At 55.8% G+C, this 25073-nt stretch overlaps 1 protein-coding gene across 2 annotated transcripts; it reads right to left on the bottom strand.

Annotated features, from left to right (window-relative positions):
• Window positions 1-6949: 6949 nt before the first annotated feature.
• UBALD1 (UBA like domain containing 1) lies at window positions 6950-22887 on the bottom strand. 2 transcript variants are annotated; one of them, XM_048866582.2, is made up of 3 exons: window positions 22594-22887; window positions 13837-13896; window positions 6950-8212 (listed from the first exon to the last, which is right to left on the bottom strand). In XM_048866582.2, the coding sequence occupies exons 1-3, from the start codon at window positions 22711-22713 to the stop codon at window positions 7889-7891; spliced, it is 504 nt and encodes a 167-aa protein (XP_048722539.1). In that variant the 5' UTR covers window positions 22714-22887; the 3' UTR covers window positions 6950-7888. The 2 variants fall into 2 exon arrangements, with proteins under 2 accessions (XP_048722539.1, XP_074988947.1); XM_075132846.1 differs by lacking the exon at window positions 22594-22887 and adding an exon at window positions 18059-18258.
• Window positions 22888-25073: the final 2186 nt, after the last annotated feature.

The raw sequence follows: 25073 nt of genomic DNA, 5'->3' as shown, positions 1-25073 counted from the left end.
CCCCTATGGCTATGTTGGAGGCATCAGCTTCCGCTATGAATGCCTGAGCTGCGTCCAGGCATGCTAGAATGGGAGAGGTGGTGAAAGCAGCCTTGTGTTGTTCGAAAGCACGGGGAGCTTCGGGTGTCCAAACAAATTTGGTGGCCTTGCAGAGGAAGTTTGGAATGAAATTGTCAGTAAAAGTTCACAAAGCCCAGGAAGCACTGTAACTCCCAGCAGGACTTGGACATGGTCCAGCTACACATGGCTTCCACCTTCTGGGGCAGGGATCCATCTTGACACCCTCTGGGGAAAGGATGTAACCCAGGAATTCTGTAGAGGACTAGTCAAATTTTGTGGCCAGGCCATAAACACAAGTATGTCATCGAGATAGATGACTACGTACTGGTCCAGGATGTCTCTAAATTTGTCATTCACAAAATGTTAAAAGGTTGCAGGAGCATTGGTCAGCCTGAATGGCATTACTAAATATTTGAAGTCCCCGTAGTGGGTTCAAAATGTGCTCTTCCATTCATCCCCTGCCCTGATGCACACAAGATTGTAAGCACCCCAGAGGTCCAGTTTGGTGAAGATTCTGACAGACTGCCCTTGATCTCAGAGTTACTAGATTGTGTGCAGAGGATACTGATAGTGTATTATTACTTGGTTTAGGGCCCAATAGTCTATGCAAAGGCATAGCATTCTGTCCTTTTTCTTGATGAAAAGGGATGGAATACTAGGTGAAGCCCTTGGCTAGGTTTTCCTGGATGTATTCATGAAGGACTGGCAGTTCAGGCTCGGACATCACACAGATCCGTCCATCTAGGGACCTTCACCCTGGATTGCAGATCTATAGGGCAGTCATAGTCTCAGTGTGGAGCTAGTGTGTCTACATTCTTTGAAAACACGTCTCCATAACCCCAGTACTTCTCAGGGAGATGGAGACTTAGGCTTGGGAGTGATTTCTTCTGGCTAACTGCCACTATCTGGAGTTCTCCCACTGGTGCTGTCATTTCTGATTGGCCTCAGCAGCCCAGGACCAGAAGATTGGGGCTGGCTGTGAGCAGGCAGACCCTTAGGTAGTATTTTGAGGGGAAGTTGCATGTCCTGGAGAGAAAAGAGGATCAAGGGTCACACTGCTCCAGCCAGATGACACCAAGAATTAGTGTGAAATGTGGGCAGTGGATCATATTAAACTGTAGCACTTCCCGATGGCCCTGGATTACAGCTTTTAGGGGAACTGTTTCTTGAGTCACTGGCCCTGAGGACAGGAGGGACCCATCTATTGTTTCTACGAGAACTGATGAGGGCTTTCAATTGAGGGGGAATTGTCGTGTTCGAGCGGCTTTAGCATCTGCGAAGTTATCAGTAATCCAGGAATCGATCAGGGCCCACTGGGGGGCATTGGCTTGGTCCCATCCATGGTTCGTAACTCTAGTTGTACTTGGAAGTGTGGGGAGGACCCACATCTCCTAGATTGAGTTTCTCTTGAGGGCTGGGGGATAGTTCCAGAGCATAGTGCCCAGGCCAGCTCCCCCTACAGCCTGAGTGTGCTCATTTCCTGACTCCTTGAGGGTTGGGGTTCACAATGGGCATAAGGCAAGGGCGTGTCCTGGTGCTCTGCAATAAAAACATAGGTTATTGCACCATTGCTGTTCCTTTTCTTTGAGGGAAAAGTGTTGGTGGCCCAGATCAAACTGCATCGGTTTATGGTCGGGCCCTGGGGTTTTTGGTGTAGGGTGTGGGTGAAGTCACAGCAGGGTGCTCTTCCTCTCCTCCTTTTGCTCACGCAGCTGATGGTTGACACAGAGAGAGAGGTTGATAAACGCATCCAAGCAGGTTGGGGTCTCAATGCAGGCTAGCTCGTACTTTACCTCCTCACTGAGTCCACACCAAAAATGATGTAGGTGTGCTGCCTCGTTCCACTCAACATCAGCCGTGAGTTGCTGGAACCGGACAACATACGAGGCAGCTGGCTCCTGCCCTTGCTGGAGCCGTCACAGTGCAGCTTCCACTGAGTGAGCTAGATGAGAGTTGTTAAAGATGGCAAACAATGCTCACAGGAAGGCATTCCAGTCTGTTAACACCAGGCTGCCCTGCTCCAGCACGGGGGAGGCCCAAACCAGTGCTTCTCCACTGAGCAAACTGATCACTACTCCCACCCTGGCCTGGTCGGTTGGATACATTCAAGGGCGGAGCAGGAAAGGGAGACTGCATTGGTTCAAGAATCCCCTCATGGCTCCCATCAAAACATTCGCCAAGTGATACCATGGGGCTTGGATCAGAGGGTAGTGGCCCAAACCAGACCTGGAACACGGAATTTTCCTCCGGGAACCATGCTAGCTGCTTTCAGAGTGTCTGATTTTCTGCTAGGAGATGTGTTACTTGGGACTGCAGCAGATGGTTCCCAGGGCCGAGGTGGGGTGTGCAGAGGTTGGAGGAAACCTCAGGGTCTCTGGTGTGGGATCTTGGTGTGGGCACACACCTGGCAGGAAGTGACAAAAGTCTCTATTGTGAAGCTCATCCAGGGCCACCAGAAGTACCAGGACATCAGCTGGGTTATATATCGGTCCAAGTGTCCTGCCAGGGTGGAGTTGTGGCATAGTTGAAGAACGCCAGTCTCACAGGTCCTGGGGGGACAGAGATATGTTCCCATATGAATGTGATCCCCTCCCAGGTGTTGTGTGGTTTTCAGTCAATGGCCATCTTGGCGGATGGAATTCCAGAGATTAATTCCCCCTGGAATTAATAAAGTGGAATTGTTCAACTTCACCTGCATTCAGTGTCACAAAATTATGAATGAACCAGGAACCCTTGGGTTCTGCCCAGATTCCAAGTGCATCCTGCCATCTACACTCCCCTGCAGTCTCTACTGGATAGAAGACAGTGTTGCTGTTTCTCTTTAACAGCTGTTGTGCAATCCCCCAGAGGTGGCTGAATTTCAGTGGTGGGTGAAGTGACTGATCTGTAGAGTGCTTTGGGGAGCTTTCATCCTAAAAGGTGGGCATATGGTGGGAGGGCCTTTCTCCAGCTGCGGGAGAGCTTCTGGACAGGATGCCCCATCTTCCAGAATCCTCTGGTGAACAGCTGCAGTACGTCCTGCTTGCTTGTCTCTAGAGGCTGGGCAGAAGGAAGACAGTAGGCGGCATGGGTGGTATTGTTGGTAGGGCCAGTGTTTATTTTAGCAACACACACACAAAAGGGATTGAATTATTAATGAGAGTCCACAACTATTGTGGGAGCAGCATTGTTACAGCCCCCGGGGAGATGCTGTGGCAGGGCCCCTTGGAGTGACAGTACCCCCTGGGAGCAGGGGAAGAACCAGGGCTCAGGACAGGTGTGAAAGGAGGGGGCTGGGCATGCAACTAGTAAGTGAATCCAGACAGAAGAGGGAATCGGAAGATTCTCCCAGTGCTGCCGGCAGGGCACAGCCAGTGCTAGCCCATTGGGGGCCCCAGGAAGGAATATGTTTGTCCCTCCCCACACCCATCATCACATACTAAAAAAGCAAATAGAGGGCCCTCTTGAGCTGCTCGGGGCCCTAAGCCATTGCTAAGTCTGCTCATGCCTAGTGCTGGTTCTGTGGCAAGAAGTGGAGGCTGGACTGGAGCTGTGCATTCTGGGCCTAGTTCAGGGGGTGCCCCACGCTGTAGGTGACATCCTGGGAGCTCCAGCACTGCCCACACCAGTAACGTGGCACTGACCTGGCTGTGTGCCCTCCCCAGGGGGAATGGAAACTGTGGGATGCAGGTTGGGTTCAGCACAGGTAGGAAGCTGGGTCCTCCCACTAGACTGTCTTCTTGCCCTCCTCCAGGCCCTGCCACCCAGGGCAGGTGCCTTCTCCAGCTGGAAGCCCGTCCCTTTCACGCTGCTCCTCTGCCTTGGAGACCTCCTGGCTGGCCCTGAGCACAAGAGAAGCCATGGCTTAGGGTTTCACTGTGCTGACTGCTGGCACCGAGACCAGAATGGGCGGGTTGGGCCATTCTAGTGGCCAGCCCGGGGAAGCATTACTGTGCCCTGGACCATGAAGGCAGAACTCTGGGGTGCTAACTAACCTGGAGATCCTGTGTGTGAAGTGGTCCAATCCTAGCACATCTGTATATGGCAGCCTGCTGCTGAGCCTGGACACCATCTCTACATCACATCCACTGATATCCAATGAAATCCACGAAGTGGCTAAGGAGGAGGCTTGGGGGTGCTCAGAGCAGCTGGCATTGACCTACCAGCTTGCAAATCCGCTGCCAGTGCAGCTGGGCATCTGCTTCCTGCACTGTGCAAGCCCCACCTAGCCTGGGCCCATTTTCTGTCACTAAGGGAACTAAAATGGGAGCACAAGCCCCTTCTTCCTGAGCCAGGTGCCACACTGCAGAGGGAGCATGGCTCTGAGGGCATTGGGAGCAGAAGAAAGGCAGCAAGGACAGCATGGGAAAAGGGCCTTTGCTGGCTCCTTCCAAGGGCTGGGCGTGGAAGGACAGAGCTCAAAGATGTTGCATGGGCACAGAGCTTCCTCTGCTGGCCCTGCCAGCTCGTGCCAGGCATCAGGCATTGAAGAGGAATGTGCCTGCCCTTGCGGTGGTCTCACCCAACACACCAAAGCTGGTCACTCCTGCTGACGTGTCCCAGGATCACATAGGAAATGCCAGCACAGACCCTCCGTCGATTCCCCATCCCTGCATCCCGCAGGATGACCTTCCTGGGAGGGCTGCCAGCTGCTCGGGGTGGCACCAGAGGATGGCGGGACAGATGTGGCCCATGCCACGGACTGACCTTGCATGAGGGGGCAGCATGAGAGACCATCCCACTCCTGCTGCACGTGAACACCTCTCCTCCTGACTGCCAGCCCTAGGACCCACACGGAGCTGACTGCAGGCTCTGCCCATGTGCAGACAGACTGTCACCTCCCCACACATGAAATCTACTGAAATCCCTTCTGAGATCCCCTGCCACATGGGTCCACAGAAGGACAGACCCTACAGCAATGAACACAGCCAAAGGGCCGGGTAGAGATCCACCAAAGCAGCCATGCATTGGGCTGCAGGCACAGAACTCCAAGGGCTGTATGGAACCTGCAAATGACCCCACAGGTGATTCTGGGTTGGGCCTCCCCCCATCCCTGCCCCGAGGCTTCTGTCTGGGCAACACCATCTTCTCCTTTCCAAGCCATTTTTGAGCTTCTCCCATGCACTCAACCCAGGTAACATGAGCAGCCTCTGGGCCAGCGCACCAACACCGAGCCCCCAATCAGCAGCACCCCTCAGTCAGCTAGAACGGGCTTAAGTTCCTCGAGTCTCCGGCAGGCCAAGAAAGCTGCAGCAGCAATGCATTCTGGGTAGAGAAGTCCTGGTTTCAAGGGCTAACTCCAGGCCATTGTTGTGGGGGGGCCATGCTGGGCATGAGTTCTGGTCCTGCCCAGGGAGCTGTGCCAGGCTGGTCTTTGCCACTGTCTGCTCCCCAAAGACCTGTCCTGCAGCCAGAACATGCCTCACGCTGAGCCTGCTGCTGGGGGGGGAGCACTGAGAAAACCCAGCAGCATGCCCCCCTCTGCCGGGGGGTGTCGAAGCCCAGCCATACTTTGCTCGCCCATCAGCCCCCCGACATGCCAGCTCCAGCCCCTGTGGATATGCTTAGCTCATCCTGGGCTTCCAGCAGCCACAACACCTGGAGGGAACAGTGCACTGGCTACTGCCACAGCCAGAGTCCAGGTCCTGCTGCCCGCAACCCCGTACCTGGCCTCCCGCATCAGACCCACGGTGTGAGCACTGAACAGGCCGTGCAGAGCCATGTCCCAGCAGTCCCCTCCGCCCGCCCCTCCACAGGACAGAGCACTAAGCAGCTCAGATAGCTGCCTCTCACTCACAGTCCCATGGGGTTCATTGTTCCAGCCACTCCACCTTTCACTCCTGGCCACCAGCCCGTTCCCTCCACCCCACTGACTGCTCCTCTCCAGGGCCTCAGCCAATGTCCGGACTGACGGATCGAGGGACGCCAAATGCCCGTGCTGCTCAGCGCTGGCTGGGCAGCGCCCTCGTACGAGGCATGCAGCAGCTTTGGCTTGTGCTCCGCCTCTGGGCAGAGGATGCTGCCCCTGATGCCTGTGGCAGGTCCTGCCATAGCGAGGAGCGGGGTAGCTTTCCCAGCACGCTTTGCTTAGACACCAGCAGTCACTCAGACTAAGGAAAGCTTGGGGAGTTCTTAGCGGCACGGCCTGCGGATGGCTCCTCTCCTGCCACCTGTCTGACGTGTATGGAGCCTCTCTGTCTCTGGGCCACACAACTCTGGATTCCTCAGACATGGCTGCAGCAAAGCCCTTGGGAAATGTAGCTTTCAGTTACCTCTGCAGCCTGAGGGCTAGTTGCTTTCCTGCTCCCCTTTGGTGCAATTCCCCGCACATAGCACCTCACCCTCGAAGAGAAGCACCTCTTATGCCAGCAAACCCCCCCCCCCACATGCAGCCACCTCTGGGGCAGAACGCAGCCACAGTATAACATTAGCGCAAGCCCACACAGGCAGCGAGGAGAAAGGGCACTCCAGCCAAGCTGCAGGGGTGATTTATGGAGGCAGTAGATGTCACCTCATCCCAACTCTCCTGGGTCTCCCTGTCAGGGGGGAGGAGAATCTCTTGCTCACACCTGGTGAGGAGTTCAGCAGCCCCCGATTACCTCTGGGGACCCAGGGCTTCCCGGCCCGTCAAGCTTCCCCTCTCAGGTCTCTAGCCAATACAGTTGTGAGGCCAGGGTGAGCGCTGCCCCATAGCCCAGCCCTGGGGGGAGTGGGGGAGGGCAGGGAGGAGGAAGCCCCACTCCCCTCCCACATCACTGCATCATAAAACAGAATCCCTTCCCTCATGAGCCCTGTCTGCGTGTGACTGCGTGCCTGGGCATGCGCCAGGAGGCGTGAGGTGAGGTCCCTGACCCCGGAAAAGGCATTCCCGCCTCCCCAGGCTGCTGAAAACGAAGCACGGACACTAGGGTTCAAAGCAGAAGAGCGTGTATTGCAAGCAGCCACTGAGGAATGCCCAGGCCTGGTGTCGCCAGAGCGTGTCCGAAGGGCCTTCCCCCCGCAGGGAGCAAAGAACAGAGGGTGTCAAAGCAAGCCCAGCCTCCGTGGGGCATACGCTGAGTCATGCAAAGGGCGCTAGCCCCCCACCCCGGCAGCATGAGAGGAGACTGCCCAGCCAGCCTCACCCACACATCTCAATGGGAATCTGATCCCGCAGGCTCTGAGAGGGGGTGCAGGTCCCCGCTCTGGCGAAAGCAGAGAGCTTGGGTCATAGAAAACAAGTGGCTATATTTCTCCAAAGGAGACCCCGTTCCCCTCCCTCTCAGTACAAAGCAAGCTCAGTGCATGGGTTCGAGGCCTGCAGCTGAGCAGAAATGCTTTTTTCCCCTCCTTTTTTCTTTAAAAAACCCCCCATTCAGCAGGGTTGGGGGAACCGTGTAGGGAGGAGGAGATGTGTATTACCCATAGTCCCGTTCTGCCTGGCAGTGGGACCCCTCCAGGTGCTAGGAGGGAGAAGTGGGTCATGAAGAAGGGATTTACCCCCCCCCCCAACCCCAGTCACTTGCATGCAAAAATCCAGCATCCCAACAGGAAAGATGGGAGGGGGGGTCCCCTCATTGAGAGATTCCTACAAAGTCAGGCTCTGGGACGCAGAGGCCAGAGATGGCTCCTGCATCCAGCGTGGCCTCCCTGGGTCTTTGGGGAGCTCTGGTCAGCTCTAGGACAAGTAAAAACTACTTCAAACCAAACCCATGCAAGGTGGCTATTTGCTCGCGTGTCTGTCTGTTTCAGTGTGGTTGCCAGTCTCTGAGGCAACAAAGTTCCTCTCCTCCTCAGAAAGGGGGGGGGGAATGAAAGCTGGGGCCATAGGGGGGCCCTCCCCACATCGTGTTCCTGCTCCCCTGCGGCCTCATCTCTCGGCCTCCATGGTCACGTTGGCCTTCTGTTCTGACGTGGCTTGTTGGGAGACTGTGGCGGGCCAGCCCGATGGCTGCGAGGGCGGGGGCGAAGTCCACATGCTCTGCTGCTGCTGGATGGAGGGGGGAGCCGCAGGCCAGGCTGGGTTGAAGCCCCCGGGCTGGGGGAGCGGTGGGGGTGGGGGAGGAGGGGAGGTTGCCATAGACGCCACAGGGCTGCTGCTGTGGAAGCTCTCGGAGGCCTTGAGGCGGGAGAACATGGTGAGGGCATCGGGGAAGTTGGGGGGCGTGGCGGGCGTGTTGGCAGGAGTGCACATCTGCAGGGGAACAAAGAGACAGAAGCTAGTCAGAGACACAGCCCCTCACCCTCAGGGCCAGAGAGTGCAGTGCGCAGCCAGTTCTGGGGTGGAGAGTGGGCACAGTGTAACAGCATGGAAACACCCCACCGGCCATGAGGGCGAGACCTACGTCCAAGGGAGGCTGCAGGGGCGGTTAGGGAGGCTGACTGCAGGAAGCGGTTAATGATCCAAGGGCTCAGGGTCTCCCCCAAAAATCAGCAGCCCAGGACTCCAAGCACCACACAGGGGCATCAGTTCTAACTCAGCAAGAGTGCCAGCAGCTGGATCGCCAGCGCGGTTCCCTGCCACACCTGGGCCTTTCCTCGGTGGTCTCTACCCAAACACTAGCCAGGCCCAGGCAGGCAGGGCTAGGGGAGAGCTGGTGCAGGCCAAGCAGCTGGAAAAGGGCACCAGGGGTGGAACATTTATCTATCTTTAAGGGCTCGTCTATGCAGTGAAATTCACCAGCATAATGAACCTCCGGTAATTATACCAGGGTAACTCTGGGAGCAACAGTGGCCCCCGGGGACTGCCGCCAGCAGAATTACGGCGGTACCGGTATGCTGGCACATTCCCCATGTAACCCAGCACTGAATCTGTGTGTCAGTTTGATGCCCGTGGAAGCCAGGGCCTCGCAGCCCTAGCCAGAGCCGGCCATGGTACACGGTGCTGCTGGGCAAGCTCTGCTAGTGCCCCTCTATCCTAACCCACAGCCCCCTGCAATTCCAGTCCTGGGCTCCCCCCACGCCCAGACACACACAAAGCTCTGCTGAGGTCCCTCAGGCCTGCTTTGCCTCAACTGCTGCCCGCTGGAGTCAGCGGCTCTGCACTCTTCTCCCGCTCTACCTTCCCAGCAGCACTGGTCTTTGACAGAACCCGGAGCTGGCGAGGAGCCACCACAAGGTCAGGTGGGTTCCTGTGGCTTCCCCGTCACTGCGTTTGGGAAGACGTGGCCTCCACAACGCACAGCAGTAGGGGGAGGACACTGCAGGCCTCTGCCTCCCCACAGCCGGCACTGGCAGGGACCGTCCAGGGAGCAAGGGCCACTCGCAGAACTCGGAGCCGCTGCCTCCCTGACAAACTTGCCGGGAGCTGTCGTCTTCCCTTGCCACTGGGGCAAGGATGCGACTGATTTGTGTTAGCCCAGGTGGGCCAGAGAGGATCCCAGCATCCAACCCCTGGGCATGACAGGCAGCACCCCACCCCATAACTCCATGGCAAGCTGCAATCCGTAATAGCTATTGCTACCACAGCACCTCCCCTTCCAGGGCTTTAATGGAGTCTGCCAAGGTTGAGATATTCGGGGATCACATCACTCAGCAGTCAAATGCAGGGGGTGTAGCCCCGAGTGGCAAAGCAGCACCTCACCACAGTCTGGGCCGGGAAGTGAAGAGCACCGTACCCAATTGAAACTGCAGGGGGTGGATTTGGGGAGGAATTCAGTCCAAACGCTGACATGAACATTCACATTAACGCTTGCGCCGTCTGTGCAGAGCTTGTGAGCTGTGCTAGGTCCGTACCAAGCATTACACTGTTATTACTTGAGAAAACCGACTCTGAGCCTTACTCCACAAGGGTGCAGGGCAGCCATTTTACGTCTCATCCTAAAGCTCCCTGCAGGACAGCACCCACTAGCACCGCAGTGCACTCAGCACTCCCAGCAGAGAGCGCCCCCTACTGACCCATCCTGCTTGCTGCAGCACTACACCCTGTAATGCCCTGGGGTCCACACAAGGAAGGGAAAGCGCCCCTAGCTCTGCACTGGGGACAGCATTGACTGCATAAGGAGAGCACTCCCTACTGAGCTCCCACCCTGCCCACCTACAGCACAGAGCCCCCAAGCAGTATGCTAGGCCATGGGGGTCAGCACTGAGAGGGTAGAGCGACCCCTACCGAGCCCCCATCCTGCTCCTTGTAGCACAGCGCCCCCTAGCACTGCACGGGGGCCAGTGCTGACTGAGAACCCCCCAGTACAGTGATTACATTACTCGCCATTCTGACCAGTGCCTGGGGGTGGCCAGGCGAGGCGCAGCAAGGTGCCCTGCACGCTGTGCTCAGGAGGGGCTGAGGCTCTGCTGGGTCCTGGCGTGGGGGCTGTGGTGGGCGACTGCACCTGCAGCCTCTCCCCCTCCTCAGATGGGGCAGTGCCCACAGCTGCAGCTTCCCTGCAGGTTCGTGCAGGCAGGTAAGCGGCTTGGAGCAGGCGCTCGGTGGGGGTGGGTATTGGAGCCAGCACGTCTGGGTGGCTCTGCCAGGCTGCCAGCTCCTATCAAGGCTGCTCCCTGCAAGAAGCAGTTATTTCAGGCCCCTGAGGACTAATCGTCTTTCAAGAGCTCATGTCAAACATCCCAGACAGGAGCGGTACATGGTACCCTTGAGATCCAGCCCCTTCCTGCACCCTCATCGCTCCAGGGAGAGACCCTTTGAGGGGAGGGGGTGCCCATGAGGGAATATGAATGGCGAAGCTACACTGGGAGGGAGGAAAGGGGAGGGGTAAGTGGGGGCCTCAGCCCCACTGTGGTTTATGACATATGCCAGGGGCCCTTCTGATGCACAGGAACTGGATCCCCAGTCCAGATGCCCTGGCCCCCTGGCGTATGCTCAGCCCCCCGTCACCCAGCTCATAGCAGGATCCCCCTCCCATCTAACCAACTGGGGACACATCACTCAGTTTGGGAAGGATGAGGGAGGGGGAGGTGGCCCCCCTGCCTGAGAGCCCCTGCTCTGGGATGGACTGGATTCCAAAGCCAGGGCTCCCGCTCACCTGCGAGCTTGTGCCACCCCAAGAACCAGCTGGCCAGGACACCATCTCCACACAGCCAGCCCCTGCCCTGAGCTCACGGTTTGCAGCCCAATGGACTCCAGGGTGTCCAGCCCCATGCAACACTGTCTGTCCCCACCCCCTCGGCTGCCTGCGCTGGAGGCTGTTTGTAGCGTGGCTCTTGCTGGGTGCTCGCTCTGCATGCTCACTGCATGCTCCAAATCCCTGATTGCCCCAGAGAACGGTGGAGTCAAATGAGGACACGGCAGCCAGCAAATCCCAGGGACCCATCTGCACAGGCAGATTATAGGCTGCCCAGGCACGAGAGTTAAAGGGGCAGAGCATGGGGACCCCAGGGGCTTCTGTGGGCAAGATATAACAAGGAAAAGTGTTGGGTGGAGAATAAGGGGGGGGGGTCACAGGCTGTCAAGAAGCAAATTGGCAGATTGCTGGGCAGCCCAGGGGCTGCTGGGAAGAGAGATTTAAAGGGAAATAGTGTGTGTGTGTGCGCCTATGACTGTGGTCTACGCCCGTGAGTGCGTGTGTAAGCAGACATTTGTGAGAGCACACATATATTTCTGCATATCTCTGTGTGTCTGCACATGTCCGTGTATCTGCTATGTTACAAGTGCAGGGCCCTTCTGTTCTCGCCTGTCACACCAACAGAGCCTAGCTGCAGCTCCCAAGGAGGGGCAGGGTAGGCGTGGAGCAGACTGGTTTGCCATGGACTCAGAGTGGGACCAATGCCAGGGCCCACAAGGTCCTTTTCTAGGCTTCTCATCTCTGAGGGGGTCAGTTCCTCCTCCTGGACTCCATTCAGCCCACCTGCCCCAGGGGCGCTGGTGGGGGTAGGAGCTCCCCCGGAACTGAATGGCCCAACCGAGAAGCCAACCTGGCACTGCTGGGTCGTGCAGGACATGTGGACCCACTGCTGGCTGCAGGTTAGGCCCAGGAAGCCAGGAGCCCGGCTCAGCGGGACAGGGAGCGTTAACCAGCCACTACCCCTCTGTCTGGGATGCCACTCGCCCACCCCTCACCTCACTCAGCACATGGCAGCCAAGTGCTGCTGGACCTGTGTGGGGGAGGCAGGGGTGGCCCTGCCAGGGCCAGGGGCTCTGGGGGAGGCTGCAAGAGCCCCGCCCACATGCACGCTGCACTGTTGTTCCTCAATCGGCCTCCAGGCAGTGCCCAAGAGCAGCGCAACCTCCCCCTGCCCTGGAGCCTGCTCACTGGGGCTCGGCTCTGCTGTGGCAACCCAGGAGACAGGCCAGGAGCCGCCACACGAGTCGCTGCCCCCATGCCGTTGGCCCAGGAGAGAAGCTGATGATGCTCAGGGCATCAGGGCTCCCCACGCCCACACACATTCCAGCCCTGTCGCCAGAGCCAGCCACCCTCTCTGCACTGCCTGGAGCAGGGCCCACCAGGCAGCGGCTCCCTCGACAGTCTGGGGTGACTGTTTGCGCCCAGGAGGTGAAATGGCCAAGCTGGCTTTGCCATCCCAAATCCCCGGCCCTGCCGCTGGGCCGTTCACCTGAGCCCTCCCGTGGCAGGGCAGATGGGATAGGTGTCATCGGCAGTGCAAAGAGCAGAGCGACACGGAGCCTTGACCACCTGGCCCCTTCACACCATGGAGGCTGCAGGAGACATGAGAAGGGTCTCCAGGCCAGAGAGCATCACAGCTGCCTCCAGGGAACTGGCAGCTTCTCCAGGCACCGCTGGGAGCTCCTGTAACACTGCAGTTCTGTGCAGCCTTAGTGTCAGGGGTGCAGGCTGCACTGTGGACTCTTCTGGGACCCAAACTTCCCCAGCCAGCAACAGCAAGGGCCTGGCTGGCCGGCAGGTGCAGGGCAATGGGACTAGCATCAGCACACAGCAGGAGGGACAGGAAATTGCTACATTCCTACTCTGCCTGCTCATTGCAGCACAGGAGCTCATGGGACATTCAGGGCCACCACAAACAGCAGTGGGCCACCAACACCCACCTGTGGCCAGTGCACTGAACTACGCTGGACTCCATGGATGCATTCACCTCCAGCACCTCCCATAGATGGACTCTTGGGAGAAAGTTTCCCACTGGGCAGAGCAGGGTTCAGTTTCCTGTCAGGCATCTTTGTGGGCTGGGGGACTTGATGGAGCTAGCCAGCTTGCAGCTCTCAGGGAGGCTCTCACAGCTAGAGTCCCAGGAGGGGAAGGGCAGGGTGGTCCAGTAATGGGGATGAAGGGCCAAAGGGAATGAGTCTGGTTCAGCTCCAAGCCACTGGAGCTGAACCAAGCCCTGTTCCCGTCACCCTCTGCCTGCTTCTCCTGCACTCAGAGTACCAAGGATCAGCCTTCCGGATTACCCTGGCTTTGCTCTGAGTGCCCCCTTCTCAGCCCCTCCCTCTATGCCTGCCCCACATCTCTGCTCCCTCCCACCCACCAAGCCTGCCTGCCCCTCCTGCCGCAGTCTCTGCTTTGCATTATCGGACAGGTGCAAATTACAGCTTCTTCCTCCTCTCATTTCCCTATAGAGTGCTCCCCACAGTACAGGGCACACTGCATGCTACTGCACCCTGGCTTGCAGGCCTCATTTACCCTCACCCCAAATAAGGCACACTGCACGCACCAGCCTGGAGCCTTTGGCTCCCCCCATGGATGTTTCCAGAACACAGCCCACCCCCAGCTTCTCTCTCTTGGCAGGAAGCTTCCTGCCTCCCACCCCGTGGCTTTGCTGTATATTTCTGCCCTCCCTCGTGGAGGAGTGGAACAGAGGCCTGGACATTAGCAACAGCAGCCCAGCTATGCAAGGCCAGCACTGCTGCTGCACCGGTTTAGCAAAGGGGAGGGTCAGGGAAGCACTTACCATTTGATGGTGATGGCTGTAGGGGATGTTTGTTTCTTGGAAAAAAGCACTGAGTGCAGTCTGCAAAAAAGGAAGGAAGAGATTTATCATTTGTCTGGGAACGAGGCACTCTTCCACCCGACCCTCTGGAGCACAAGCCTAGGGCTTGGTCTAGCTCCCTCATGCCCCAGAGTAGGGCTCCACTAGGGCACAGCTCCACTCTCGGCTCAGCATGGGTAGCTCTTGACTGCCAGCGTCCTGTTCTCTGTTGGTGGGTGGGGCTCCTGGAGCAGGCAGTGCAGCAGAGAAGAAGCCCACCTGTGTGCGTGAAAGCAAAATCGCCCCTCCATTTGCCACCAAACTCTGGATCCTGTGTCACTTCCAGTCCACCTCATGTGATCAGAACCCTGCAACCACTCTGAAATAGCCCCTTTGGGCACTGGCCTCCATGCCATGCGAAAACATGCATGGCCCCCTTGGTCAGCACATGCCATGGCTCCAGAGAAACCCCCCCGAGACCGTCACGTCTTCTTTAAAAAAACAAACAACGCTGCATGCAGAACAGCTCCAAGGGCCTCTGCAGAGCGAACGGTGTTTGTCATTTAGTTTCACAGACAGATGCTACACATATGGACTTACTTCACTCACTGGTGAAATGCAGCCATTTCTGGGGTGGAGCCCAGTACTACATTATGCAGCCGTTTGGCACAGGAAGTGTAGAAGAATACCAAATCCAACTGGGGCTCTAGGGAGAATTTAGGGTAGTGGAATGTAATTACCGAAGCTTGAATTAGACAAGGAGACCAGGGCGAGCACTCCTACGCTCATGGAAAGTGCCACAGGATCTATAATGACCACAAGCAGTTAGGACCTTGCTTTTATGTCTCACCTCCAGCAGCACAGCATCCCCTAACACCAGCCTGAGGCACTGGCATAGAAATCCCCGTTTAACTGACATTCTGAGGAACATCCAAATCATTTGGGAGTTTGAGAGACTCCGGAGAATTAAACAATCAAACAGACCAGAGGGAGTGTTGGATGGAAGGGACTGGACACTCCTCTCCCACTGTGTAAATCTGGAGTAACTCCAGGTAAGTCAGTGGTTCACACTGTATAAGAACGGAGATGAGAGAAGAATCAGGTCTGTGGTGTTTTACTGTATGTCCCCAGTGCAATGTCTTTTCATCATATTGTTAACTGATTTCTATAGCAAGTTTTGCCACCCTCGCAGCATTTTACAGAGTCTCACACAATATCCCTGTAGGAATCAATTCGACCACCCCCCAAAATGCAGCCACTTCTGGGGTAAACCACGGCAGCTGTTAACAGCTACTCTGCGGAATAGTTCAGGGGAGGAAGTGAAGAGTGTGCCATGCTCAGTTAGCGCAGAGGTGCCAATGTTTGCAATACTGAGGGCCGTGGTGGCATCTGCTTGTGTAAACCACAGGGTGGGGGGGTAACAGGTGTGCCTCTCTCTGGGGGTGATATGGGAGGACAGAGGGCGGGTCCCTACCGGACAACAGAATAATATTCAGATGCTGCTCTCTGGCTCCCCCTATAGGCAAAGTGAGAAAGTTGAGGGTCTCTGTACCGCTGGCAGGTATAGTTTTCCTATACCTCTGGGGGTTCAATAGCATGCCCCAAACTGCGCAGTCTGGCCTCGTCCCATGACTAATTGTGCAGGTTCTAGCTGGGTTTGTACAGCCGATGCTGAGAACACACAGCTGCAATTTCGCTGTGCTGGGACCTCACCTAGCTAGGTTAAAGCTAGTCTGGGTATGGCTACTCAAACTGTAATTATACCGTGATTATAAGGCAGACATACCTTAAAACAGGGGCTAGAGCCCTGGCGAGAGGAACTGAAGAGGGTAGCTTATCAGTTGAGAGAAGTCACATGAGGTGGGGCGGGTGGCTGAGGTGGGGCTGGGAGCTCAGGTTTTATGGCAGCTGGCTACCAGCCAGTTGGTTGGTCTAGTAGTCATTTAGTTGGCTGGTTATATCCCCATAAATGTGAACAAAACTCAGAGAGGGGAAGGCAATTATTGCTAAAGGAGACCAGGGAGTTTAAGGGTTTTTTTTTTTTTTGGTCCCTAACCCTTGAGGGGGATATGGTTTTAGTTAAGGGCAGGCAGCCTCCATTGGCTGAGTTTCTGAGGCCCTACACTCCACTTAATGGCATTTGTCTGTTTGGATGTAAAGTGATAATTTTTAAATGCTAAATGTGATTAACTGCAAAATTCCAGGCAATGTTCTAGACCTCAATGGGCAGAAACCTATTGATCTGGGGGGAAAGTGGCAAACTGGGAGGAGGAAAATAGGGGACATACGGAGCCCTTGGCATCTGGTTGGCAGACCCCTCAGCTGTAATCAGGTCTGAAATTGTCGGTGGATCAAAGAACTGGTGGATGGAGCCATTAAAACCTTCTAGCAAAATAACCCACCTCACCTCTGCCCTTCCTCCCAAGGAGTTTAAAATTCTGACACCCAGGAAGAAAATAAGAATGGAGGGTGGGAAGAATGGTCGGCACAAAGAGTCTCTGGCATGGGGGAAAGGGTCAGTGGGGAGGGGCCCCCAGAGCTTCTGGGGGGGAGAGTGAATGGGGAGGGGCCCCCAGAGCCCCTGGCATGGGCAGGGGGAAGGATGAATGCGGAGGGGCCCCCAGAGCCCCCGGTAGGGCTAAAAGTGGTCATCAGTTAACAATGGCTCTTTGCTCTCCCCGCTGAGCTGTCTCCCAGCAGCAGAGTGGGTGCTCAGCCAGCAGGGGAGTCGGAGGGCAAAGAGAGCGAAGCCGTTCACAGCCTGCCCAAAGCCTGCTCCAGGCTGGGGGTGGGAGGAAAGGACACCAGCTGCCCACCCCTCCCTTCTGTCCAGGGGGACGAAAGGTCCTTTGGAGCAGGAGAGAAAAAGGAGACAGCCCCTGGCATGGGGAGATTGGAGGGCCCAGAGCTCTTGGCATGTGGCAGAGGGAGCAATGGAGTGCCCCTGGAATGAGGGAGGAGATCGGGGTCTGTAGTATGTCCCTGCAATACCTGGGAGGTGGGAGGGTGGCCCACAGGGAGCCCCTGGTGTGTTCAAGGAGCGACACAGAAGCTAGAAGGGTGAGACTCCCTGGTTTCAGTTAATTTAAACAGGACTCCAGGCATTGTTTGATCCTGGTGCCCACTGCTACTAAAGGCACCTGGCAGACTACTAGTCTTCCTGCCTTTCACCAGAGAGGCCCAATAATTGCTCGATAGCTGTGTTCCCCAGCAACAGAATGGGCAGTAGATCAGATCAGCAGTTGGAGGGTGAGCACGGGCTGCAGTTTCGGAGTCTGGGGGGAGAAGGGCAGCAGGATGTGGCTGCTGGGCAAGACTGTGGTTTGCCCTGCCTTACAACAACAAAGGAATGTAAGTGGGTGAAGTGGATGGTCCAGACATGAATCTAGGCAGGACACAGAAGTGTGTGCACACATGCAAAATGAAGCAACTAATCCTCTTCTCGTTCACTCTGGTTTCACCCTGGTGCAGCCCCCCTGACTTCAGTGGTGTCTCTCTTCTTCCCCGCTGCTCCCCTGCATTTATAGCGGCAGAAGGGAATCGAGCCCTAGGAATTATTGCAAGCTCTTATATTTCACAAACAGCCCCATGTGTGCTCTGTAAATATCTCAGTGAAACCCTTTTCATGTCCTTCCACTGGCTGGGTGGAGTTACTGTTCCTGGCCCGCTCAATAACAGCCTGGCCCATGGGGAGAGTCACCCACCAGGAGCGGCTCCCGAACGCTCCCCCTCCCCGAGCCTTGGAAAGCCACCAGTCTAATCCAAGGATGGAACGCCTCCATCAGGAGGAGGGGCACATGGGAACAGCCAATCCCCTGGTGGCACACACCCAATCCCACCCCCTAAACGGTGGCAACAAAGTTGACATCATTGCAACAGCAGCAAACTTTAAAAAAAAAAAAAAAAAAAAAGCACAGAGAGAAAAATCTGCCTTCGTTTCCATATTCAAATGGGAGTGAATTTAGGGCTAGTGAAAGAGCCAGAGACGGAACCCTCAAAATACCCCCAACTCCCTGGAGCCACCCCATTTCCCAGAGACAGGAAAATGTTCCTTCAAAATGAATGATTTCCTTCTCAGGCCTTTTTTAATGTGTTGCAGGCTGTGATCCTCTTACATGGATACAAACTAACAGTTTCCCAACCTCCCGCCCCACAAGCGTGTGTTGTCTTTGGTTATGTTTCCCTCCCCATTGATATCAGATACCTCCTGGGAGCTCCTGGCCTGCTGGATCTGACAGGGCCGTATGGAGACTTGCAGGACATTGAGAGCATCATGTAACACGGCTGGGGCCCGGGCAGTGTTCTGACACCATGGCAGTGCACCGCAACACAGTAATCTTCGCATTGCACAAGGATGTCAATGTGTGGGTTTGTCCCAGAGGATGCATGATCTGAAGGTGCTTCACCTACCAACAGTTACCAATTGACAGGTAGGGCCAGGTTCTGCTCTCAGGTACATTGGGATGAATCTGGAACAATTCAATAGACTTGAGTGAGTCTCCTCCTGAAGTACACCGCTATGATTGAGCAGATGGGATCCCTGCGATCTCAGCTTTGCTGACAACAGATTTAGCTTCACTCATTGGTAAATGCTGAATAAATCCCTTCTGGAGACCAGCCTCTGATCAGGACAAAGTCAACACACGTTTTACAGAGTAAATTACCAACAATCCCCAGCTCCAGTGAATCAAGAGCACCCAGCCCCTTGGTTTGTCTGTCAGCTTTTCCCTGAGACTGTGTGGGTTACCGGGTACCAAGGCTCTTATGGGACCGGAATTCTCCTCTGATGTGAATAGACAGATTTGGAAATTCCCAAACAGCCCAGAGAGGCTGGGTGGCAAAATGACAGGAGCCCAGAAATTCACTACTAACCCTTGCAATGCTGAGAAAGAGTGAAGCTCACCCCAAAGGAACTAAAGACAAGTGTGCTTGTCCTCAGAGACAAATGCCTCTTACAGCTCCCCCAAATGCTGATCCCTACCCCCTCCCATCAAGATTACCTTCCAATTCCCCTGCCCCAGAGCACAACAACTTGGCCTCCCCACCCACTGCTGGTTCCTTTCCCCACTGTGCACCCCAACCCTGCTGAAGGAAATGCCCCCTCATTATTATGATGTGCATATTACCACAGAGCCTAGAAACTTAGTCATGGAGTAGGACCACCATTGTGCTAGGCACTGTACAAACACAGACAGCCCTTGCCCCCAGAGAGTTTGCAATGTGTGTTCATGTGATCCTGTGCAACCCCCCTCCCAGTAGCTGGAAACACTTCTCACTCCCCAGATCCACTCCCTCCAGCCCTTAAATGAGCACAGCCCAAGTATCACACGCTTGGAAATAGCACAGCGATCAAAGGTTAAAGCATTACCCTGCTGCATGGAGCAGTCCGGAAGGGCTGTAAATGGGGCAGATTGTATGTATTTAAGGGCTTTGTCTAGATGGAGAAATTTACCAGCATAATTCTACCAGTGTAATGATACCACTCTAGTTAAACTGGTATAACCCCGGATGGAGATCCTTATTCTGGTATCAGAGTATCCACACAAGGGGTGACACTGGTGTAACTAGACTGGTAGAATTATATTAGTAGAGTTATGCCAGTAAACTTCTCCTCTAGACAAGCCCAAAGATGCAGCAGGAACAGCCAACTCCTGTTGCTTTGTCACTCATTTCAGCTTTGTTGTCAGGCAGTTTATTATCTTGAAATGTTAGTTTAAATGGGAATGGACCATCGTGCCCAAAGAGAGTGGGAGCATCAGCTGCCAGTGAAACACTAGTGGCTGGGCCGCGCTCTCTGTCCCTGGGCCACGGTGTGATGCAGGAGAGGCACATAATAATGCTCATGGGATCATGGGTTACGGAGTTCTGAGTAACAGGAGCAATGTGGTCCCCCATGTGAAAGAGACAGTATGCATCAATACATACAATACAGTATGCATCAATCAATTAGCACAGCTCCACTGAACTCCAGAGAGTCATACACGCCGAGGAGCTGGTTCAGCCTGGAGAAGGGCATCCGTGAAAGGGGGTGGAGTAACAATACTCTGCAAACGCAGATCATGGGCTCAGACTGAGAGGGATTTGGAGTACCCGGAAGACAGTACTCCTAGAGCAGAGCTCTGAGAAGGGGGCATGCTCAGCAGCCATTTTGCAAAGGGAATTATCTGAGCATTTTGCACCAAAAGTGACTGGTAACTTGTCCCATTGGGTTGTTTACAGCTGAGCTTCCTCTGAGTCATGCAAGTGCCAAACCAGCACGGGAGACCCATGGCCAGCACACTGCTGTTTGCACTTGTGCAACTTGCCAAATAGTGGCAAATTTCTGGAAAATGTAATTGAAACAATAACTTTCTGTCGCAAGTTCCTACTCCTGGTGCTTCACACGTAAAAGGTGGCAGGGTCTGATCCTTCTCTCACACCTGTCTTACAATGTCCAGTAGGGCTCCTCTTCATTTACACTGGTGAACAGAAACTAGGTCATACTACACATGTAAATGTGTCCAATATTTCCTTTTGCAAAATCTGAAAATATACAGATGGGCTTGCCTTGTGGGTGCCTCTCTCGGTGTGCATAGTCAGTGCACAGAGAGAGTGTGAGATATTCATCTGTTTGGATTTGCACATGCACACACACACACAGACAGTCTGATTTTGACCATCAGCCTCTGATTTTGCACCCAGAAAACCTGTGAATACAGTATCTAGCTGTCTAAACTACCTGATCAAACCAGAAGCACAGGGAGTCAAGTGACTCCATGCTATAAAATGCACCCAGAATTGTTTCTTTTATAGTGCATATAGAACAAGGGATGCCCCAGCCATGCTAATGTGTGCAGTAGAAACCTCTTGCTCTCTACACTGACTCAAACCTCCTTCTGTGTCACAGAACAGACACGCTAATTACAACAGTGCCATTAGTGACAAAACCGTCACACTGAGCTGCAAAGAGCTGCTGGTGCCGCATGGAAAACATCTTGTTTGTAGCAGACAGGGCTGTGTCCATCCCCTGAGCACGCACACACTCCCATTCTTTACCACCAGGGAGCTTTCTGGGACTACTGCGCTCGCACAGTCCGCCTGCATGTTCCCCACCTGAAGCTGCAATCCCGAGAGTGACATCACAGTCACTTCCCCAGCAATCACTGTCGATGTCACAGAGGATCCTGACTCCAGGCCAAAGGAATAAGCAGTTGGAGCCAATGAAGTTCTAACCAGCAAAACCTCTTCTCCTGGTGCTGCCTTAGGAATCAAACCCCAGGGGACAGGAACATAGGAAAGGCCAGACCGGGGCTCTTCAACCCACAGCCACTAAGGGGCATCATTCTGCCTGCAGGGAACAGGGGGAGGTGTTGCGGGAGTGCACATAAGGTCAGCAGTTATTGCTATGTTCCCCCCAAGCACCAAGTACAGGTGAGCTCAGAAAGACTGCCCTAGCAGTGCCAGAGCTCGCCCCAACACTGCGCGTATGCTCTGTGTGTGTTCCTTCTACCTCCTTTTAAAAGCAAATCCACTCCTGAGTGGGGCCCAGAAAGGGGTGGGTGGCCCCTGTGGATCTGCTACAGCCAGCCTCGGGAAACCCTGACCATCTGGGAGCAATGAAACACAGTCCCACTTTAATAACACAGGCAGAAGACAAGCACACCCCATACACAGACATACACCCCTGCTATATAGTACTCACACACTAGACATATATACACTCGTACACACACATCTAATACAAACAGGGCTGTACACATATACCCCATCCACGTACACATACACAATTCACACCAACACTAAAACAGCGCCGCAGTGACAGTACTGATGGCGGTCTTCTTTCCCAAGAATGGTCAGAGACAGAAAAGCCACCCCTGGCCTAGGGAGGCTGACCTGTATGGGCCTGACAAACAGCAGTACCATGACGGCATGGAGCGTTCCCCAGAAGCGGGTGTGCTGAACACACACACATGGCACACACGAACGTCTGTCAGGGCAGCGCAGAGATGCTGGCACAGGCGGTCGTATCCCAAACAACTCCCGGTCCCACCGCCCACTCCCTGAACTGTGGCAGTAGCCCCAGCTGTGGCACCTTCCAATCCGCCAGACCCTGGGGCACCCGCAGCAATTGGCGGCAGCTACGGCACATTGGAGGTGCCCGGGATTAGCCTTCTGTGGGGCAGGATGGGGGCATATAGCACTGGGGCCTCTCAGGCTCCCCTCTCCCCACATTCACTCCATGGCAGCCCACTGGGGGCCGCTGTGAGTGCCCTGGGGCTTGCTCTGGACACAGCAGCCAGGTGGGCAGATCAGATGGCTTGGCTCACACCCTGGGCACAAGGCTTGCTCCGGACTGGCCCCCCAGCCCAGCACTGGGGCTCCTCTCCGCAGCGGCACTGCCCACGCCCTGGAGCCCCACGCCTCCTGCCTCCACCGCCCCCTCAGGCTCAAGCCCCCGGCCCGCCCGAGGTGCCAGGCTGAGGCGCCAGAGGCACCGATCGGGGCTGGCCGCGCTGAGCTCCCCCCGCGGCGCGGGCTGTAGCACAGCGCCAGGAAACCCCTCCTGCCCCACCCGCGCCCTCCAGCTCGGCGGGGGTCTGCTCGCCAGCTGCCCCACGGCCGCCCCAGCCCTTCCGCGGCGCCCCAGGCTGCAGGGCCAGGCCAGCCGTGACCTCGCCGGTGCTGCAAATGGGCAGCGATGGCGGCCCCCCCGGCAGGGCGCCCCCGCCCAGCCAGCTCTGCCTCGCCCTGGGGGCTCACCTCGAACTGCCAGTGCGCCGCCTGCAGCAGCTGCTTCGCCTGGTCGGCGGCGCAGCCCGCGGTCAGCACGAACTGGTTAATCATGACCTGGTGCTTCAGCTCGTCCATGTTCACCGACATGCCGCCTGCCGTGCCCTGGGGTCCCTGGGTCTGCGCCGCTCACAGCGCAGCCACCATTACAGAGCCGGCTCCTGCTAATACAAATATTTACTGGAGGCAGGGGACTGACTCACCCAGCCTGGCCTCCCTGACGGCACAGCCAGGGCGGGGCCGGGCGGGCAGGCTGGGAGCTGTAGTCCAGAGGCTGGGCTGGCTAGCTGCGGTGCCAGGCGGGTGGGGTAACAGCTGGCATTGGACCAGCCTCTGTTGGTGAGAGAGACAAGCTTTGGAGCGGACCCACCCGTGCACACAGGCAGGCTGGCAGAGCAAGTCCCCTCTGCGCGCCACAGAGCAACGGGTCCTTTGCGGGACTTGACCCCATGCACCGCTGCCATGGGCTCATGCGCTGGCCGGGCCTAGGCAAGGCTAACGTGGGCTGCGTCAAGGCCGCAGTTGTTCGCGTTGGCCAAGGAGGTGGGACAGCCCCGCCGCTGGTACACAGGCCATAGCGGCGTTGCTTCCTAGCGCTTCCTTTGCCTGGTCCAGTTTTAAAAGCAGAGAAAGCACCGCAGGGCTGCTCTGGGGGCTCCCCTCCGTCCCCACCGCGGGGACTCACCCTGCACAGGCTAGGAAATAGGCTGTCGCGTAGGGTGCGTGGAGCTGTGTCTGGGAGCCAGGACAGGCGTGTAGCCGCCCTGTCTGGCGAAGAACGCCTCCCTCCCACCGCTGCCCTGCCAGCCGCTCTCAGACCCAGCAGCGGGGCTCCCGTCACACGCCAGGAAAGTGGCTGACTCTGGTCAGCAGAGCCAGGGCTCTGCATAACCCGCCTGAGCCATGGCTTCAGACCTGGAGCAGCTCCAGGAGCCCCCTGTTAATTATAGCATGTATTGTGTGAGCAGGGGCCCCCAAAATATTCCTGCTTAAGGCCCCCCATGGGCTAGTACCAGCACTGCCAGGCAGTCAGTCCCCTCCCCGCACCAGGCTGAGCAGCCAGCAGGCACCCCGCTCCCAGGTAGGTAAGGTGCCCAGCACTACGTTTCCCAGGAGCCCATGGTTTGTTTGCATACTTTTACAGGGGAGGCTGACGTCCGCTGAGTGACGTGTCAGGACAGCCAGTCATCGGCCATGCTGTGTTAGTACCTGACCATATAAGGTAAACAAATCTGGCGCCCCCAATGAGCACGCGAGAGAGGTGGGCGTGGGGCGGGGCTGCGCTGCGCTGGGAGCCGCTAGGGCAGTAGTGAGGCTGGCGTTGCTGCGCCTGGGCCCATTGCCAGCATGGCAATAGCGTGGGAGGGAGGCTCGCACTGTTTACAATCAGCCGCATGCAGCTTCCTGTTTGTGTGTAGGGAGGTTCAGGCTCCAGTTAACGCACTAGCACAAAGGGGCTCCTGGCACCAGGGTCTGGCTTAAGGCATATTGCGTGTAAACCCTTGTCTGAAACTAGGCCAGAGCTGGGTGGACGGCAAGGTATGGTGGGTTCCTTGCCATACACCCTGTGGGATGGCCCTGTCGTACAGCCCCTGCCCAGGCGATGCCCAGCTAACGGCTGATTAGCCCGGAGCTAGAGGATGTGAAAAGGAATGGATTGGTGCTCCCCATACACACTGAGAGCGGAGGTGACAAGTTCCAGGACACAGTGTTGTAAGCATCCAAGGAGGAAGCACCACAGGCTGGAGGTTGTCACCTCTGATCCGACTTCCACATTGATAATGAGACTCACAAGGATGTTTTATAGATTCCTGGATTCTAGCAGGCTGCAGGGCAGGGCTGGGGAGTATACACTTTAGCCTTCCCCAGGTTCTCCTGCCACATGAAAATCTGCAGGGGCAATCAATATGTTGTTCTGGTTAAACCAGGGTAATGTTTAATCAGGGAAAGCGACAGCAGTGAGTTCATTATTATGAGAAGCTGCATTAACCATTAGGAGGATCGTGGATGTGTTCTCAATGTACATTGTCCTTTATGGAGCTTGTACACACAGTAATGATCTGTATGCTACATTCACCAGGGGTCAGGAATCCAACTCCTCAGATAAACAGGTTTGAGTTCAGTAGGGCAGTTCTCTGGCCTTTGTTATACACGAGGCCAGACTAGATGATCACAATGGTCTCACGATGGCCTTGGAACCTATTGTCCTAATTGAAATGTTTCTGAGCTTTGGGAAGCCAAATCCTTATCTGGATCCCAATTCTTCAAATGAGCTGCAGGTGCATAATAGGCCAAACTGAACCCCAAATCCTCAAATGTGATGTTTTATATGAAAGCATTTGGGCCAGGGACTGTCTGTGTGTTCTGTTGTGTGCATTTCTGGGCACACAACTGGCACCAAACTAGTAAGTGTAGAAAGAATGCAAGCTGCTCCAGGCTGAACTTAACAT

This window comes from Caretta caretta, chromosome 10, assembly GCF_965140235.1.
Source record: "Caretta caretta isolate rCarCar2 chromosome 10, rCarCar1.hap1, whole genome shotgun sequence".
Lineage (NCBI taxonomy): Eukaryota > Metazoa > Chordata > Testudines > Cheloniidae > Caretta > Caretta caretta.
The sequence above is the reverse complement of the archived record's forward strand: the minus strand, read 5'-3'. Positions and strand labels throughout refer to the sequence as shown.